This window comes from Myotis yumanensis, unplaced genomic scaffold (genome assembly GCF_028538775.1).
Source record: "Myotis yumanensis isolate MYYU_CA2020_CCGP unplaced genomic scaffold, mMyoYum1.0.hap1 SCAF_2, whole genome shotgun sequence".
In the NCBI taxonomy this organism is placed as follows: Eukaryota; Metazoa; Chordata; class Mammalia; order Chiroptera; family Vespertilionidae; genus Myotis; species Myotis yumanensis.
In genome coordinates, this window is record NW_027223753.1 from 62,914,590 (window position 1) to 62,935,252 (window position 20,663).

Below are 20,663 nucleotides of genomic sequence, written 5' to 3' on the forward strand. Positions count from 1 at the left end.
ATTTCTATTTAATGAGTAAACCACAAACATCATAGAGAGACAATCGTGAAGGGGAAAAACATGAAATATATTTAATTCAGCATCTATTTATCAACATGGAATTCCCTTGTCGACTGAACTTTATATTATAGAACGTTCACTCCAAAGGGTTAAGTTATGTCCCTTTTTCTCTCCAGAACTTTTTGATGACTTTGCAGACCAGTCAGCAATTCAGCACAAAGACATCCGGAGTCACGCTAGCGTGTTGGGACAGAATCACAGGACTATGTGGGATTCGTCCCATTCTGAAAATGCCACGAACAGCAGAGGCAAATGAAAGCAAATGTCAGAGCCAGCACAGCCTGAGAGAGACCTGAAACTCAGACTCCACAATCTGTAGGGAAAGTTTTCTGCTGTGGCACTGAGCGGAGGTGGTAGATGGAAAATGACAGCAAGTCTTCTGAGAACAACCCTTGCTTTGCTCTTCCTTGGCCTCTTCGGGGTCCTGGAAGCGACAATATCATGCAGAAATGAAGAAGGTGACGCTGTGGATTGGTAGGTAAAAGAAATGTAAGGTTTTTTGTATGCAAATAGAAAGCCAGAGTGTAGAGGCAAACTGGTTCACTGTGAAGTTCCCCAGGGAGACTTCTACCCGCCTCTCCCTTAAGAAGAGAGGAAATTAAAGGGTGCAAATGGGCCAAATATCCAGATAGGCTTCTGAGTGAGGGAGTTCCCCCCTGAGAAAGAGCTGAGCAGCCCTGGTGGGCACAGGTGTGGGGTAGAGCTGACAGTTTCTCTCGGTTGGCAATTTCCTTTCATTGCATTGTGGCTTTGCTAACAGAACGCTTCCAGCATCCTTTTAGAGTCTGACAAAGGAGAGAAGTCCAATTGCTTTCTTTCTGACGCTGGAGCTTAAGCTTCTCATTATGACAATGAGGAAGAGGACACGATCTTACACAGTCCTGTTTGGTTTGCCTCACTTATTAGGCAGCACAAGCAGCTATTGGAGTTGGGGGTAGGTCAGTGGCCTCTTGAGCAATATCAAAGAGACTAAACACAGCTTTGCATCATGATCATGGATTCCCCTAAAGCTTTGATCACTTTCTCACTCTTTAATTAGGGTATTTTAGTTTGCCACTGTGGTTGGCGTCAAGCATTGTGTAAACTTCAGGCTGGAGAACGCAGGCACATTCACTCAGCCTCCCAGCAAACAGTTACTAAGGTCAGAGCAGGCCCTGTGCTGAGCTTTGAATATACAAATATAAACAAAACGTATTTGCCCTAATGAGCTCATAGTTATGTGGGAAGGGCATAGATGGCTCATTGGGGAGCGTAGAGTCCACAGGTTTCTCTGAGTAAGTAGTTTTTTGAAGTAAGTTTTAAGAACAAATATAAGTTAGGAAAACAAGGGAGATGCAAGGGCTTCTCAGGCCAATGAAGGAGCAATGAGAAGGTCCAGAGGCGAAAAACAAGGGGGAACGTTTGAAAGCAGTTCAATATTGCTGACTCATACGGAGAAGGTGAGGAGATGGTAGGAGGTGAGTTTAGGGAGATAGGCGAAGAGCTTCATGTGCTGAGCCCCACAGAGTCTGAACTTGACTTTGAAGGGTTACTAAAGGACTTCAGGCGGAGATGTGATGTGGCCAGATTCATATTTTAGAAAGCCCACTAGCAGTGCTGTGACGGCTGGACAGCTGGGGATCAGCCGCAGTGATGGCAAACCTATAACACGCGAACTCATTTTTTTGGTTGATTTTTCTTTGTTAAATGGCATTTAAATAAATAAAATAAATATCAAAAATATAAGTCTTTGTTTTACTATGGTTGCAAATATAAAAAAATTTCTATATGTGACACGGCACCAGAGTTAAATTGGCGTTTTTCAAAATGCTGACACGCCGAGCTCAAAAGGTTCGCAATCACTGGTCTAGAGTCATAAGGACCAATAGGACCTTTGCAGTATTACACATGAGGAGTAGATACAACTTAGAGAAGTAGTCATGGAAACAGAGAGGAGGGGACACTCTGAGAAGACTTAGAAATGGATGGCTGAAGGTCGTAGGAGAAAGGGAGAAGTTAAAAAAGACTTACAGGTTGCTGGCTTCTGTGACTGCGGGAATGTGTTCCCTAACAGCGGGGGATGAGGAGATTTGGAGCAAAATATCACAAACTTGGTTTCAAAAATATAATGATGAGCATCTCTGGAACAGTCTTGCATTTAGATTTATCTGACCTCAGCATAGAGATCAGGGCTAGAAATTGATTTAGGGAATCATCAACATGTAATTGGAGGTGCTCACCCAGGAAATATATGTAAAAGCACTAGTTCTCAACTGCTGTGCCATGGCAAATGGAGAGTTTACACACCCTTCACTGCGGGGAGGGGGGAAAAGGGGGAGGCATCAAATTGTTATAAATATTTAAAATTTTTTCTTGCTCTAACTAAATGGACTTATTACTTAGCAATGTCAGTCAGAGGAATGCTGAGCTGAGCAGACGGTGAGACAGTCTAAAGCTGCTACAACTTACTCAAGTCAGCACCAAAGAATAATTTTCTTGCTTCCTGCCACATGTGAGGAGCTTGCCCTGAAAGTAAGAAAGCATGGTCAGGGCAGGAAAAAATTTACTTAGAAGCCTAAGATTAAAGAAAACCAAGTAAATAGTGAGAAGCTTTTATGGGCAGTTGAGACACTGTTCTGGGGTAATAGTAAATTCATGACAACGTTTGCTTTACTGTGAGTGTTGGAGGATTAGATGTGGAGTTTGTACCATTAGGGAGTATTTGGCTGGACCAGGATGATTTTGCCCTGAGGAGATGTTCAGCAATGTCTGCAGACAATTTTTATTGGCACAACTGGGGAGTACTATTGGCATCTAATTGGTGGCAACCTGGGATGCTACCATGCACTGGACAGTCCTCCACCACAAGGAATGATCAGGCTTAAAATGTGAATAGAGCACATTGAGAAACCCTGAGCTAGATGATCCAAACATGCCCACATGCTACATTGGCCCAACCACCTCTCCTCCCCAAAGGAGATATACAAACAGGAGACAGTAGTGAAGGAAAGCATGGTGCCTACTTAATTAACCAGTATTACTCCACCTTTAACTCTCACAATAAGTTGTAGCAGCTTTAGACTGTCTCACTGTCTGCTCAGCTCAAATTAACTTGGCCCTGAACTCTCAATGGAGAGCATTCTTATAACCTGAACTGAAGAATGTGGCTTAGGCCAGAGGCTCAGGGGAGCCTCCACCTACCTGAAAGCCCAAACCTAAATCTCAGACCCAGTCAGCCAGTCACAAAGGTGAGCATCCAAGAACTTAGGGCAGAAGAGAAAAAGCACATCAAAGACGTCTCCAGTCCAGGCCTGGGCCTTGGCCTTCTCCCCAGTGTGGCAAAATGGACTGTGGAAATGACAGAGAAAGGCACTCTCAATACTCCTGGACTATCACTGTAGGAATCCCACCACCAGGCCTGTTAATGTCTTAAAATATGTCCAGTCAGATTCACATTTCCTTCTCTGGGAACAAGCAAGAATAAGGGTGGGAGCCCATAGAGCATTGGCCTGCAGACTGAAGGGCCCCGGGTTCAATTCTAGTCAGGGGCACATGATCTGGTTGTGGGTTCAATCCCCAGTAGGGGGCATGCAGGAGGCAAATGATCAGTGATTCTCCCTCATCACTGATGTTTCTATCTCTCCCTCTCCATTCCTCTCTGAATGCAATAAAAACTATATTTTAAAAAAGAAAAAAATAAGGGTAGGGAAAAAGGCTGAGGGCTTGAGCATATTCCTTTCCTAATACTCAGAGGCCTTTGTGAAATATAAGTGAAATGATATATTTAAGTGATTAACACTGTGGCTGCCATCAGGGAAGCAGCCAATATATGTCAGTCATTCATAATTATTGCCTTTGCTAGGTTTACCTTTTATAAATTACCTAAAAGGCAAAATGAGGAAAGTAGAAGGACTGGGTTAGAGTACCTGTACCTGGACTCTACAACCAGAAGCTGGAGGAAGAGCAAGCAGCTAATGAACAGCACCAGGAGCATTTTGGGAAGGACATTAGAACAGCTGTATGAAGCCTATGCCTCCAAGGTATGTGATAGTTAATTATTCATTTAAATCATATAAAAATGCATAAAACAGAATCCAAAGCTTCCAAAAGATTTTAACTGCTCAGCCACCCAACCCCCAACCCTTGCACCTTGATTCACAATCTGGATCAATCTGAGCAAGACCTCAGGGAATATGTCATTGGGCTCTACAGCAGCGATTTTCAACCGCTGTGCCATGTCAGGCGCACTGGGGCACCGCAAGAATTTTTAAAACATGCAATACCTGACTAGTTAGTCAGGGGCACTGACCTCTTTTTCCTTAGATTGTCAAATCAAAAATGACAACTGCTAAGACAACAATAGCCATCTTGTGTGCATGAGTCAAAATTATACCTATTTTTTGTCAGATTGGCAAAAAATATATTTTTTGGTGTGCTGCAGAATTTTAGTAGTTTATATGTGCCATGAGATGGAAAAGGTTGAAAATCGCTGCTCTGCAGTAATGCCAAATTGTTGATACATTCAGCACCATATCCAATGGTATCACTGGGCAAGGTGTGAACTAATTAAATAGGAAAGTCTTCTGGCTGCCAAATTCATTGCTTGCTATCTCATCCCTCTAATGGAACTATGGAGAAGAACCCGCTCCTGGAACAATGCAATGCAGATCTTTGATCAATGTGGCATTAGTTATGGAGTTGTTTAAGCCACGAATGGGGATGACCTACTATGTATGTAAGGGGTCACCCAGTCTTCTTCTCATTAATCTTTTTCAAAATGGTAGGTTGAGGGCTAGACGCTTGTTCAAGACCCTAGATCTAAGTTGCCTGAATGGAGATCAAACCTGCTAACTGAACTTCATCAGGCGATGAGCTAACCAGCAAAAGAGACGTGAGGTAAGTAAGCTGCTGGCTCAACGTAGGCAGTTTCCCAGTGTCCCTGGCACCATCTGCGGTTCAGTGACAAGATACCGCTTTCCATCAGGGGTGACGAGTAAAATCAAACAATAATCAATATCCAATTACACTCAGGTATGCATTTGCTAACAAACAACTTACAGAGAAGTAAATACATAAAATGACTCGGCACTTACAATGTTCTGGGCTTTTCCACACATTAACTAATTAATCCCCAGCAGTACTATTAGACTCTGACACTGCTGTGCATGTGAATCTGAGTATTTATTCAAAATGTGCAGAGGGCTGTCACTGTGTTTGCTAATGTTCATTTTTCTCACTTGCCATTAAGACCAGCCTTCAGAGCCAAGTTTCAAAGTCAAAACTTATTTGTAAGCTGTTTGAGCACCTGTGATGTGCCAGGCACTGCTCTAGGTGCTTTACAAAGAATATTTTATCTCAGCAACAACTCCATTTTGAATAGATTATTATGTAAAGTCAAAATCGCCCGCGGCTGCTTCTGCTTTCCAAGGCTAGGGCTGAAGGCCCAGAACACAACTCAGCAGCGATAAAATACACACATTGTTCCCTTCCAGTCTTAGAGACTGAATGGGGGTGGGGGAGGGGTGTTGGGGAGTGGAGACAGCAGCATTGAGCCTCTCTCAAGCAACCTTAGTTGGGGCAGAAGGTTCTCAGCTTGGCAGAATATAATAATGATATTTGGAGGCTCAAAAGTAGCTCCAGTGCCTAGGAGGGCAAGAGAGCTAAACTACTGTGCAATATTGAAAAAGGGGTAGATGGGAATTAAAATGTAAAAGAAACGTGGAGGGAAATTGGGGCAGGTCAGCATGATCATGTACAACTATTCAATGTTCATACCTTCATGAAAACCTGCTCATACACAATGCCTTGAGTGATGGTTCTAGGGAAGAAATTACAGTAAAGGGGCTGATTTCCAGGTCTGATTGGTGTGGAACCAAAAGAAGACTGACAATAGTGGGTGATATCCAGGTGAGATTGGGTGCTTTTTGGAAACTGGAACTATGTGACCGTGAGAACATAATTCCCCACCTTTTGACCTGGAGTTGAACTTCTGAGGGTAAAATGCAAGGCCAGACCAACTGGTTTTAAATCTCACATGTGAAGGTGACCTAAACCAATATCTGGATTACATTTAAAATTGTTTCTCTTCTTTTGCCTATGTAAACAAGAATCTTCCATACACCTTCCTAATAACACCAAATGATGTTGCTGTTGTCTGTACCTGTCTGTCTATATTCCGGCTAGCCTGGAGGCAGAGACCTGACCCTTCTTGTTCAACATCCACTAGTCAAAATAAGACTCAACATATGTGTTAAAGGAATAAAGCTGTCCAAAGGCACATGCTTACATCTGCCTATTCTTAAGTCCATGATCTTTCCACAGAGCCGCTATTCCAACTACAGCTACAACCCCTATAACCTTAGCTAGTTGTTCAAACCTGGTTAGAATAATACATGTCATCGTATTATAAAAAATACATTTCCTCATTGAATCTTTCCAGAGCCCCTCCACATTGCACCCCAAAGGCACCTCTGCCCTCATTACCACATTTGCTGCAGGCTTAACGAAGAACTGTCAGAGGTCTCCAGAGAAGGATGCAAACGCCAACGGTAGCTATGGTCAACTGTGGAAAATGAGGGTGAGAAAACAGCTTACCGCCCTGATGTTTCTAACTACAGTAGCCAAGAACGCTATGCAGATTATACTGCACAATTTTTTACAAATGTTTTTAGATTACATCAAATAATTAAGCAGCTATAAGAGATTCAGTTATTGACTTTTTTTTTTTTCAAAGAGAAAAGCAAGGGCCTTTCTTAAGGAAATGGATTGTCTTTTTCTGCTTTTAGTTGTCACAGATTTTTAAAAATATCGACATTATTGGATTCAATAAAGATCACTGCTTCATGACACAAATAAAATGAAACCACACAGAGCAAGTAGAAGTAAGTTTCTAAAACATGACACTGAGATACTCTCAAAATAGTAGCTTAATTTCAGAGAATTTATTAGTATTTTGGGTTACCAGAGGAAACCCAATACCACATCTTCAGTCTCACCACTTTTTCTAAGCAGGAAAATACCAATTTAGGAAGATGAAGCGATAGAGAAAGGGACCGAAGGAAAATCCTCTCTAGTCAGTGAGGTAGAGGAGCCGTGAATGAGAAATCCTGATTCAACACAGCGCCACGACCAAGCAGCAGAGCACAAAGCAGGCAGAAGAAATCAGATCCTGACAGCCTGTTCTGCATCGTGCCTATACTATCAATGGGAAAATCCCTGGTGTAATCCTTAACGACTGGTTGTTCCTACTTCATTTCCTGAACAAATACTTAACTACTTTTTTATTATACACTGGTTGTCAAATCAGAAGCATAGATCCAAAACAACCAAGGGAAATAGAAATGTAATCCTCACACACATCATAACGCATAGGGCTCCTGCCAAACAGGACAAAGCCATGCCTGGGTGTGAATGGACTTTCTGTCCCTAGTCTTGTAGGTCCCAGAATTCAGACTGATGGGGAAGCTGCCCATTAGGAGAATGGGTGACTTCTCATGTGTATCAATGAAAGCTCTGCATTGCAGGCTAGGTAGTTGGTAGAAATGTTGTGAGCATTTGTAAGTGGAAAATTTACACCATTGTAACCCTAACATGTTCCTGCAGAATAACAACACCGCCTATCTAATGTACAATGACGGAGTCCCTAAATCTGTGAATTACAGCAGAAAATATGGACACTCCAAAGGTATGACAAAGGCTCTTAGTTTCTCTTTCTTACTGAAAGTCAACATTTTCTTAAACATTTTGTCTTCAATATCCTTATATTCCACACTAAAAAGAGAGCTTTTATTTTTTAATGCTTTATTTTAAGTTATCAAAACGTGATTTCTCTATCACAAGTTATAATTACATAATTTCCTTTTCACAAATGCCTTTCTCTTAACATATTTTTAGATATATGCTTTATAACAGAAATTCATGTACTGACTACTGGGAAAACTAGCCTATATGATAAAAAGTTAATATGCAAATGGTCATTATGCTGTCACGCTGGGGCCGGGGGACCTGAGGCTGCACCCCTCCCGCCCTGTGGGGCTTGATGGGGGTGGGGCCAGCCGGGTCTGGGTCTCACGCAATTTCGAGGTGCGCACAGGTGGGTGGAGACTTGACTCTGGGTCCCGTGGTGCGCACCAGACTCTGACAGGAGGGAGATTTTCATATACATTTTACTAATTTTCTTTCATCTCTAACACTTCTATTATAGAGAAAGGGCAAATAGCAATATTAAAATATTTCTTCTAATTAATTCCCACTTAATGTGCACGAATTTCATGCACCAGGCCACTAGTATATATACATGTATGTGTGTCTCAGTGTGTATACCCACACATTTTAGTCAGGTTTATTAAGTTATAATTTACAGAGAGTAAAACTTACTCTTCTTAGTGTTTAGTTGCCTTTGAACATTTGCTTTTAAATGTTTATTTATAAATTTAAAATTTTATTTTAATTAGTTTTTACATTATAGTAGTTTTTATTATATATTGTTATTACATATTATAGTAATTTTTATTATAGTAACTTTTAGTATTTTTCTATTTATAAGCTATGCATCTGCACATGTACATGCATTTTAGAAAAATTCAAAATGCCAGTAAACAGAAAGAAATTTGTCATCTTAATACACATTAGATAATCACACTTAATGTTTTCTAAATTTTTCTAGCAAGCATATTTTTAATTTTTTAAATATATTTTTATTGTTGATAGTATTATAGATATCTGCCATTTTCTCCTCCTTTACCCGCCTTCTCCCAGCCCCTACCCACCCCTCACAGGTCTTCACCACCTTATTTATCAAACATATTTTAAATCATTTTTATAAAACTATCATTACGACTAGTTTTCAACCTTTTTTCAACTTAATATATTATGAATAATTTTTCATGGCAGCAAAGTATTCAGAAGGTTCCAAACCCAAATGTCTTCAGGAACAGGCAAGAGATGTCAGCAAGTTAAGTGGGTGGAACAAGCAAGGGAACTGCCCTTGGTCTAAAAGGGCAGTTACTACTTAGCATGTCTTATCAGAATGCAATTTTTCAGAGGATGTTGAAAATTAGTATTTGTGTGAATTCTCCCCAGTGTGTAAATGTTGGCAATTAATTCAAAGTTTTAAAAATACTCTGCAAGCATAATAATATGGATCTGTGGGCTAGTTTTGCCCTGTGGGCTGCCAGTTTGCAACCTCTGATTAAGAATATAATTTGTAATGGCTGTCAAATGTCATGAGTATTGAATGCTTTTGATTTAGCCAAGTTGCCCTCCTATTTGCATGGAATCCAACAATTTTTGTAATATGCCACATTCTCCAACCTCTCACCAACAACCTCCCACCACCACTCTCATCCACTCTGTTAGCTGCTACAGGGATTTGCGGGCGGGGGAAGCGACTGGAAAAGGATTGGGACTTAATGTCAAGTGGAGGAGTTCTCTTTGCCAGCAGGTGTCTTGACATCCTGTGGCATTCATACCAGAAGGTTAAGCTTTCGGCCAAATAGCACACTCATCTGAGTAGAAGATAGCCCCTGAAAGTTATCCAGATCAGATAAGCAACAGAATTTTGAACATTTTCTATTCATACACAGGTATTGATTCTATATGCATTGAGAGAGCAATATTGTGCTTTCTTAAATGTGTTTTTGAAAGAGAAAGAACTGGCAGGCATTTGGTTTCCACTTAAAAATAAGGCAAACGTGAATGAGTTGTATGTTTGTATGGTCATATACAAACCAGAAAGTGTTGTTAGCATACCAAAACTACCCTAATCTCTATATATAAAAACCCAGCAACCATTACAGCGGAACGACCAGAACGACCCGTGGCTATGATATGCACTGTGGCAGACAACCAGCCTGATCCAGGCCGGATCACCCCCAACACCCCAATCAGGGTGGGGCCAGCCAGCCAACTGCCTTGTTGGCAGAAATTTGGGGTCCAGGAACCTTGGTGGTGCTCGGTCTTGGGCAGCTGCAAGGCAAAGCTCTCCTTTGGCAGAAGTGAACCCAGGATCAGGGAGCCAGAGTTGGGGATGGGGTGGGGAGGCTTTCCCAGTGGGTGGCCACAGCAGTCTCTGTGGGCTGTGCACAGCACCCAGGCGTCTGGCCCCAGTTGGAGCTGTGGCAGGAATAGGGGCTGCGGGGCACAGGGGACAGTGGCACACTGGAGCCAGGAGGCGTGAGGCCCGACCTGGGCTCTTAGCCTGCCCGCTGTGCTCAGCAGCACCAGCAGGTGAGCCATGGTGTGCAGCAAGGTGCTGGGCCGCCGATTGGAGGGGAAGCGAGCCAGAAGGCAAGGTCCCGCACCAGCCAGAGCCCCGAGCACTGTGAGCGGGGCCAGAGATGGAAATCCTGGCAGAGTGGGCAGGGCTGCAGCCCCGTGCCTTTTCAGCCTTGGCCTTGGAATTCTGCGGGCAACATATGTACTGGATACCAGAGCGCAGAGGTCAGCCCTGCTTCAAGAGAGAGGACATGGTGGAAAGTGGCAAGGCTACAGGAGGGATAGGAAATGTTGTGGCCATCTCCAGGAAACACAGCTGCCATAGTCTTCAGTAACTATGAACAGATAATCTTTGGTCTCCCTTCTACAGAAGAGGAAGCTGAGACTCAAAGAAGGGAGACTTCCGCAATACCTCACCCACTTCTCATACCTGACTATGTGCAGCATTGTTTTCATTGAAAGTAGAGGATCCAAAATGTTTTAAGATCTTTGCTATTTTAGGCAGGAAAGAATTTAGCGCAGGAAATTGGTGCTTGGGAAATCATCAGAAAGCTGGAGGAGCGGGTATTAGGCTGGGCCCCCAGGAAAGACTCCCTGCCCAGTGGGAGGAGCTGCCCCCTCAGTCACAACTGAATTCTAGGACACTCTGGCACAGCTGTGACCCAGGGATCAGGAAACTGCTTCCCCCACAAGTGCTTTCCAGCTCCCACAAAACAGGTCACTGGGCACTGCCTCTGCCACAACTGCCTGTGCACAGCCTGGATTCCACTGCAGAAAACCTCCACATCTCTGCAAACATGATCACCAGCAGCAAACATCCCAAACTGCAGGACAATGCCTCTTCTTCACTTTTGCCTTCAAAATATTGTGCAAGCACATCCAATTGGCAGAAACAAATTCATATCCAGAAACCTAGCTGCAAAGGAGTTTGGGCAATTTCAGACTTTTGTCTAGGAGTGAGATCTTGCCAATGTACCTCATGTGCCTGGTATTGATAAAAATGGGGCCTGGCTGGCAGGGCTCAGTGATTGAGCATCGATCTATGAACCAGAAGGTTACGATATGATACCCGGTCAGGTTTCAGGCTTGATCCTCAGTAGGGGCGTGTAGGAGGCAGCTGATCAATGATTCTCATCATTGATGTTTCTATCTATCTCTCCTTCTCCCTTCCTCTGAAATCAATAAATATTTTTTTAAATGGGGTCATGCTGTATATATGTGTTATAACGAGTTTTTCACTTCATAGATCACTAATGTCTTTCTTGTTAAAACCATACTTATAGAATATTATTTATTTATCATTCATTTTAATTGATCTCAGAAAGAAGAAGAGAGAGAGAAACATTGTTCCGTTGTTTCCTGTACTCATTGGACTGGGTATTGAATCTGCAACCTGGGCATGTGCCCTGACTGGCAATCAATCCACCACTTTCTGGTGTATGGGATGATGCCATGCCGGTAATCTGACCCCAAATTCTAGCCTCCAGAACTGTGAGAAAAATACATTTCTGTTGTTTAGGCCACACAAATTTATGATATTTTGTTATGGCTGTCTGAGCTGACTAATCCTATATAATAAAAGCCCAGTGATTGAATAGCAGAATGACCGAATGACCAGAACAACTACAGCCCCTCACCCTGGCCGGCCCCGCCCCTGGTCAGTCCCCATCAGAGTGGGCCGACTGGACCCGACCAGTGCACGAATTCATGCACTGGGCCTCTAGTATATTTATAAACACAGAAATAGTCATAGATACCTGTTAGACCAGGTTCTTTTTGCCATGTCACAAGATGATGAAAATTTCTTTTCTTCTTTGCTGGCTTTCATGTTATTTGGCTCTAGAGATTTTATAAACACAATTAACTGAAATGCTTCAGCATGCTTTTCCTTTTTTTCTCTTTGGTTCTTTTTTTTTTTCTGGTTTGTGGAATTGGGTGATTCTTCTGCAAATATATGATCACTAGTTCCTTACAACAAATTAGTGCAAGTACATTTATTCATTTGATATTTTCTCTTTCAACTCTGCTTTTTAGCCAGCATTTGAAAATAACTTAGCTGCTTAGCAGTGAAGACATATCTAAAGCTTGCCAGGTAACTATATAGTTTAACAAGGTCAAATTCCAATTTAGCAAATTTGCATTCTGTCAAAACAAATTTTCTCTGTGGTTTCAACAAGAAATTCCTTTAACTCTTCAAGGGATGGCTGCCCTGGGCCCCCTTTTGTGGTCGCTTATTATCAGAAATGGGGTAATTGTGCCTGAAATGGTTTTGAAATCTTTGAAAAAAATAGCTTGTGATTATTGGCTTAATAAAATATTAGCCTGAAGTATAAATGGGCTTAAATGTTGTAACTTTGAACTCTATTTGAAAAAGGAGATTTTCTTTTCTAATGTATCTGTATTAACTATATCTTTGGTAGGTTTACTGCTGTGGAACAGAGTCCAGGGGTTCTGGCTGATTCATTCTATTCCCCAGTTTCCTCCAATCCCTGAAGAAGGCTATGATTATCCACCCACAGGGAGACGAAATGGACAAACTGGCATCTGTGTAACTTTCAAGTATAACCAGTATGAAGCCATAGGTAACATTAGTGTGTGCAAAAAGAGATAGCAATGTTGAAGAAGGGCAATATTAATGTACTAGAGGCCTGGTGCATGAAATTCATGTACGGGTAGGTTCCCTAGGCCTGGCTGACAATCAAGGCCAATCAGGGCCTTCCAGATGCCGGCCTGGACCTTCCTTCATTCTGCGCTGCCCCCTGGTGGTCGCTGCACATAATAGTGAGTGATAGAACTCCTGGTCGAACTCCTGAGGGGACACTTTGCATATTAGCCTTTTATATATATAGGTTTGGGCTATATGAATAAATTGGTCACTTTATTTGTTTCTCTATTCATAGATCTTCTGAAACCTACATTCTAATATTGGCTTTGCCATGGTGAGACCTGGGAAGGCTCATTTACTAGAGCTTGGTTTCTTGGGTCCTTCCATGAATTCTATGAACTTGATCAGGGATAGTAGTTGCAAATGTCTATAGTGGCCAAACAGGTAACAGAAATGGGTGAAACAGGTGAATGTTGCATCGGCAGTGGGTATAGTGACAAACTGGGGTGCTGACTCTCTCCAGCTTCTCCCAAAGGAGAGAGAGAGAGAGAAAGAGAGAAAGAGAGAGAGAGAGAGAGAGAGAGAGAGAGAGAGAGAGAGAGAGACTTCTTTTTAAATATGGTTTCAAGATTAAAAAAAAAGTACAGATCTCATGTTGCCTGTAGCCTGCCAATCTGACCCATCTGAGTCCCCAGATGATCTTCCTTTAAGGCCTCAAGCTCAAATGGTCCAATTAGTTGGCTTTGGAAAACTATGATAGACGAGGAGTAGGAGAAGGAACACCATTTTACCAATCACTTTTTACTGAGGTGGCTGCTACTAGTAAATAGCGGCAAAGAGTGACTTGCCTCTAGTAAAAGGCTTAGAAATATTTTCATCCAGTTTTCATCTTATGACAAGGATTTCTGAGCCAAATCAAACCCCATTCTAAATAGTGGAGTTCGTGTAATCATTAGACAGCCAAATAACATAAAGCTTAGGTGTGCACATCATGAGTTGATCATTCCTGAAGCTGGAGATTGGAACATGGGCTCTCTCTCTCTCTCTCTCTCTCTGTATATATATTATCTCTGATGGCAGATTGCCTGGGTTTACATAGCAACTCCATCAGTTACAAGCTTTATAACTATGGGCATGTGACATGAATTGTCCATTAATTCACCTATAAAATGAGGATCATGATAAATGAACTTACCTAATAATAAGATTGCTATGAGGACTAATTAGTAAATCCATGTAAAATTTGTAAAACAATGCCTACAAAGTAGGAAATGCTGAATAGATGTCAATTATCTTAACTCAAAAGTTATTTGAAAGCTATTGGCTTAAAGAAGGGAATACTTTTGTTCTGTTTTTTAATTCACAAAAGATCTATAATATAACAAGACTTCCATTTGTATCTTAATTCTCAGATTTTCTTCATTGTTTTTTTTTTCAGACTCTCAGCTCTTGATCTGCAACCCAAACATTTATAGCTGTTCCATCCCGGCTACGTTTCAGCAGGAGCTCGTTCACATGGCCCAGCTGTGTGCCAGGTCCAGCTCTTCCGAGACCCCTGCCCGGCACCTGGCCACACTTCAGTCAGCCCAGGGACAAAACTTCCTCCATTTTGCAAAGTCTGATTCTTTTATTGACGGTATGAAAGTCCATCATCAAACAATATGCTATGTAACTCTGCTGTTGAACTCATTTGGGATTGTGTAAAGGAAATATTATGATTATTCAGGGGGAAAAAGTACAAAAGGGGGGAAAAGAACATTTTCAGACACAAGTATCATCTTAGTAATAATGATAATAACTTTTATTTGCATATTACTTTAGCATTTACAAAATGTTCTTCCATCCACTATCTCAATTATGTTATTATTGTATCTGTGACATCCACATATCAGAGATGAATGATGATTTTCATTCCTGAGGATATTTTCAGATACTTACCTAATCTAATAAAAGAGAAACATGCAAATTGACCATACCTCCGCTACACCCACAAGCCACGCCCATCAGCTGATCAGGACCAAATATGCAAATTAACCCAACTAAGATGGCGGCGGCCACAGAGCTGGAGTGAGCAGGAGGCTTAGGTTGCCCCTGACAATGGAGGAAGCCAAGCTTCCCGCCTGCCCTGCTAGCCCTGACCTCCGCTCAAGGCTACAAAGGTTCAATTATAGAAGATAAATAAATACCAGATACCTGCTTCCAGCCTGGGGCTGTGGTCAGCCTGAAAACGGCCATCAGCCCCTCACCCAGGCTGGCCAGGCACCCCAGTAGGGCCCCCCACCTTGAAGGGGCTGTGGTCAGCCTGAAAACAGCCCTCAGCCCCTCACCCAGGCTGGCCAAACCCCCATGGGGAGAGGGTCCCTGCTGGGGGGCTCAGCCAGCCTGCAAACAGCCATCAGCCCCTCACCCAAGCTGGCCAGGCACCCCAGTGGGGACCCCCACCTTGAAGGGGGTGTGGCCAGCCTGAAAACGGCCTCTAGTCCTATATAATAAAAGGTTAATATGCAAATCGAACGAATGGCGGAATGACTGGTCGCATGATGCACACTGACCACCAGAGGGCAGACACTTAATGCAGGAGCTTCCCCCTGGTGGTCAGTGTGCTCCCACAGGGGGAGCACAGCTGTGGTGGTGGGAGCCTCTTCCACCTCTGCCACAGTGCTAAGGATGCCTGACTGCTGGCTTAGGCCCGCTCCCCATGGGAAGCAGGCCTAAGCCATCAGTTGGACATCCCCCAAGGGGTCCTGGACTGCCAGAGGGTACAGGCTGGGCTGAGGGACCACTTGAGTGCACAAATTTCATGTATCAGGCCTGTAGTCTAAGTATAAATACTAACCTAACTATCTTTCTCCTTATAAACTCTAGACATCTTTGCAGCCTGGATGGCTCAACAGTTGAAGACACACTTGCTTACTGAAACCTGGCAGCGAAAGAGACAAGAGCTTCCTTCAAACTGCTCCCTTCCTTACCATGTCTACAATGTCAAAGCAATTAAGATATCTGGACAATCTTATTTCAGTTCTTATCAGGATCATGCTAAGTGGTGTATTTCCCTAAAGGGCACCAAAAATCGCTGGACATGTATTGGAGACCTAAATCGCAGCCCATATCAAGCCTTCAGAAGTGGAGGATTCATTTGTACCCGGAATCAGCATATTTACCAAGCATTTCAAGGTTTAGTTTTGTATTATGAGAACTGTAACTAAACTTGATGAATGGACATATGTACTATTAATTTCAACATTGACAATGGATCTTCTCCCATTAGATTCCTTCTGTATATATTAAAGCCTGTGAATGTACTTAAAAATCCACATATTGTCAAGCAAACACCTTTCTCCACATATTGTCAAGCAAAACACTTTATCTTCTAACTAGAGGCCCAGTGCATGAAATTCTTACACTGGGGGTGAGGGGATCACTCAGCCTGGCCTGTGCCCTCTCGCAGTCCAGGACATCCCTCTTGCAGTCTGGGACCCCTCGCTCCTTACTGCCCACCTGCTCGCTGATCCTAACTGCTTGGCTCACTGCTCCTTAGCACTGAAACAGAGGTGTGAGAGGCTCCCACCACCGCTGCTGGGCTCACCAGCCATCAGCCTGGCTTCTGGCTGAGCAGCACTCCCCCTGTGGGAGTGCACTGACCACCAGGAGGCAGCTCCTGCATTGAGCGTCTGCTTCCTGGTGGTCAGTGTGCATCATAGAGATGGGTCATTCTGGTCTTTCCACCATAACTGTCACTTAGGCTTTTATTATATAGATTGGTGGCAATTTATCTACTTTGCATTTATATTCTCTATACATAAACTATCATATATAATTAAAATGAGAATAAAAGAAAAAAATATTTGCTCCAGATTAGTCAACTCTCAATTGTTCATGGAGTGATTGGCAATCTTACAGATTAAATTTCATCTCCTTCACAGAGACTTCTCTGACTCTCCTGCCCACCTTTTTTTCTGAAGTGGAGAGGAGGGAAACCTCTTTCTCTGTGTACTTCATACTATTTACTCCTATTCCTCTTAATTTTCTTTCTCACTGGTTTATGGTTAAACTATATCATTCTTGCAGCTGCTACTTACTAACTGTATGATCTTGGATCATACACTTGAACTCTCTGAGCCTTGGTTTTCTTATCTATGAAATGGATATAAGAAGCCTAACACAGAGTTGACAATACTGTGGAATTTTAATCTGAATTTCCACACCCAGCAAGAAAAGACAAAAGAAAGTTTAGAATGAGTAGTATGTTTAAAAAAATTTTTTAATCATATTAGGAGAAAGAAATGAAACAGCACCTAAGTCTAGCCCATCAACTTAGGGGAAAAGAAGTGTAACAAAGAAACCAGAATAAAATCTAATACTTTCAACTCCAGGATGCTTCATTTTCTGTAATTCTTATTAATAAACATAGCTATTATATAAATCAATAATAATAAATGTATATTAAGTACTAATTGCTTCATAGAGTTTGAGATATGGTTTCTAACTTTAAGAAGTTTACAACCTAGCAAAAGTAATCACATCAGGAAGGATTGCAAAATAACTTGTTTCTTTTTTATTTGCACTTTATTCTTATTTTAAAATATTATTGTTATTAAGACTTACTAATTATAAATACTAACTTCACTAACTTTCTCCATATAAACTCTAGACATCTTTGCAGCGTGGATGGCTAAACAGTTGAAGACACACTTGCTTACCGAAACCTGGCAGCGAAAGAGATAAGAGCTTCTTTCAAACTACTCCCTTCCTTACCTGTCTAAATGTCAAAGCAATTATGATATCTGGACAATATTATCATTATTATTATTATTATTATTATTATTACTTAGTAGTGTCCTTGCCTGTGCCTTAGCATTGATAGCTGGTAGCCTTGAACACCAGAAAAACAGTCCTGGTTCTGCGGTCCAAGTTTCTTAGGCTTGTTACCATTTCCATTGCCAAGAACACTGTTCTGATCAGAAGTACCTATCCTTTTCCAACTTGATGTCTTCCACCAAAATTGACATTCTAGTATTCTGAAGAAATTAACCTAACAGCTTCCAAAGTGTCTCTTTTGTCCTCATGAACTAAGTCACTTTTTCTGTAAAATGTGGCTTTGACCTTGATGCTGAAGACTTAACTTATCCCCATCCACACAGAGAGGGTTATTACTTCCCTCCCTACTAGTGAGAAAAATGAACCTCATTAAATTTCCAGTGTCCCTTGAGAGGTATAGAGGTTCAGTATTATCATGTGGCATTTGCTATTTTTTTAAAAACCGCATGTCTCTCACTTAGACAGCATTTTTCTTTTTTATATCTACACTAGAGGCCTGATGCACAAAATTTGTGCAAGAGTAGGCTTTCCTTCCCCTGGCTGCCAGCACCGGCTTCCCTCTGGCACCCAGGACCCAGGCTTCCCTCGCAGCCCTGGCTTCGGAAGGTCATCTGATCTAATTAGCATATTACGCTTTTATTATCATAGATAGTCCCAGTAGTTCAAGGATACCAAATACTTGGGAGGAAAAAATATATATAACTTGGTCTTGGAGGTTCCCTGTGGTGGAGCTTAGAGGCAGTCACAATAAATGAAAGTGAGCTAGCATTGCTGTCTTTCTCAACATATGCCCAAGAATGCCACCCAATTATGATGATTCCTGAGATATGTCTTTAGGAGAATGACATTATTGGAAGGCAACTGAAATATATGAGAATATAGAGGATGTTTTTGTTGATTCTCTTTGAGTGAAATGGGAGGATTTGGGAGAGATCAATTAATGAAATTTAAGTTCTAAACTATGGTTTAAAATAAGTACTAGAATGAAAGACTCACATCTAAGATGGGAGTGTATCTTACAAAGAAGTATAGGAAGTGTTTGGCTGTAAACAACTTTGTGATAGTGGAGAAAAAAGTAAAAATAAAAAACCACAACCTATGGCACTAAATAGAGAAGAGGATGGCAGTTCTAATATGAAAATCCCAAATCATTTTTGCTGTGCCCCATACCTGTCTTAGAAAAACTATTTTCCACAATCTGTTGGTATCAAGAGACCCTTTCCTCTCCAGCTCCAAATAACTGGACTGAGTTGGCCTGTGACACCAAAGAAATTAAGACATAGGCCAAGCCAAGGCAATCAGATTTGAGAGTGAGTTTAAAGCAGGGGTGCCAACACTGAGTTTTGAGGCTAGGGAACTGCATCTGGAGGGTCATGTCCATTGAAGATAACATCACCATTTTCTGCCTTGTGCACCGTAAAGCAGAGGATGCCAGGCTGCAAAGGCTGGAGAATGGTGCAAACGTACCACAAGATCAAAGGAGCACAGAGAGAGTGATATCAGTTCCCAACTTCATTCCTTGTAGAGCCCAGTTATTCTCCCTCGTCGCATATTCTATGACCTACCCCTATATCCTTTCATCAAATGCCTCATTTTTAGTTTAAATTAACTTGAGTAGGCTCCTGTTTCTTGCAAGCAAATAATTCTTCTCTAAATCACGTAGACACAAGAATGACAATGTGAATGTAGTACCAAATCATCTCAATTGGAATAATAATTGAGAAATGGGTCATAGACAATTCTCACAATTTCACAATCTCAGGTGTTATACATACCAACACAGAATATCGATTATTCTGTGTTGGTATATAAAATGGGAAGTAAACTTGAAATTGTAGAATGGAATAATAAATATGCTTCATATGAAGCATTTTGTGGGATAGAATAAGAAAGAATAATGAGCCCTAGCTGGTTTGGCTTAGTGGATAGAGCGTCCCAGGTTTGATTCTGGTCAAGGGCACATGCCCAGGTTGCAGGCTCGATCCCCAGTAGAGGGCATGCAGGAGACAGCTGATCAATGATTCTCTCTCATTATTGATGTTTCTATCTCTCTCTCCTTCTCCCATCCTCTCTAAAATTAATAAAAAATATATTTTTTAAAAAAGAAAGAATAATGATAGAGATTCAAATATTCAGACACTTACTAAGGGTTTTATTCAACCAAAATAATTATTTATTAACTTTTGACTTAACATACTGACAATTTCATTTCCCAAAGAGTAGATGAAATGACCAGGCCTTGAGATTTGCAAATGAGATGAAAGTAATAGTGCCCTTGAAGAAAAAGATCCCTGGATGATTATTAGGGAAAGAACAGTTGAATGTAGTCCAAGTTTTAAAAGTCTAGATTGAGATACAAAGAAAATATGATTCCATGTCCAAAGACTCTTAAAAGGAATGCAGTTCAAGAGGTTAAGAAGTTATCAAAAATAAAATTTTGACTATATGATTTCTCTATGAGAAAGAAAAAGAGAAAAAGGTCTACAGAAAGCCTTGTAACTATAGAGCCTATTTTCTCACAAGCTCATATATAACTTAGGTGCATACAAAGCATGGGAGGAAAAGGCCAATGAACCTATATAAAGACTTATGTGAAACCACAAAGTTACTTGTTACAAAAAATGTGGTTAACAAAAAATGTTTATACTTATTTTTGGATCAAGATTACATTAGAATTAATAGTAGTTTGTAAATGCCTAAAAAAGTCTCTTTTACTTTTGTCTTTTCAGTAAAGATGAATGGTATTCAAACTGAAAAGGTATGGGGAAAAAATGGTCTGAGACAGCAAAATCAAGGCCACTGTAATGTAATTTTAAAAGATCACTCAGCTCCCTCCAGTGAGTTTATGCTTCCAGGCCCAATCTTTTACAGTGAAAACTACTGAAGAACCAGAAATATTTGAGAAAACATGGAAGACAGACAAATATCACTTTAATTTTCAAAATTAGAAGATCTGTTCTCCAGTGTAATCCCCAGCATGATTTTT

The 20,663-nt window shown here is 41.4% G+C and overlaps 1 protein-coding gene across 1 annotated transcript; it reads left to right on the forward strand.

Moving 5' to 3' along the window:
* Positions 1–275: 275 nt before the first annotated feature.
* Positions 276–16,489, forward strand: DNASE2B (deoxyribonuclease 2 beta). The gene is made up of 6 exons (XM_070403392.1): positions 276–534; positions 3,902–4,079; positions 7,642–7,723; positions 12,675–12,836; positions 14,298–14,495; positions 15,725–16,489. Exons 1-6 carry the CDS (start codon positions 425–427, stop codon positions 16,063–16,065), a joined length of 1,071 nt encoding a protein of 356 aa, XP_070259493.1. The 5' UTR covers positions 276–424; the 3' UTR covers positions 16,066–16,489.
* The last annotated feature ends 4,174 nt before the right edge of the window (positions 16,490–20,663 follow it).

Coding starts and splice junctions, on each gene's coding strand:
- DNASE2B (XM_070403392.1), top strand. CDS start 425: ATGACAGCAAGTCTTCTGAGAACAACCCTTGCTTTGCTCTTCCTTGGC. Junction 535..3,901: donor GAAGGTGACGCTGTGGATTG/GTAGGTAAAAGA, acceptor TGCCTTTGCTAG/GTTTACCTTTTATAAATTAC. Junction 4,080..7,641: donor ATGAAGCCTATGCCTCCAAG/GTATGTGATAGT, acceptor ATGTTCCTGCAG/AATAACAACACCGCCTATCT.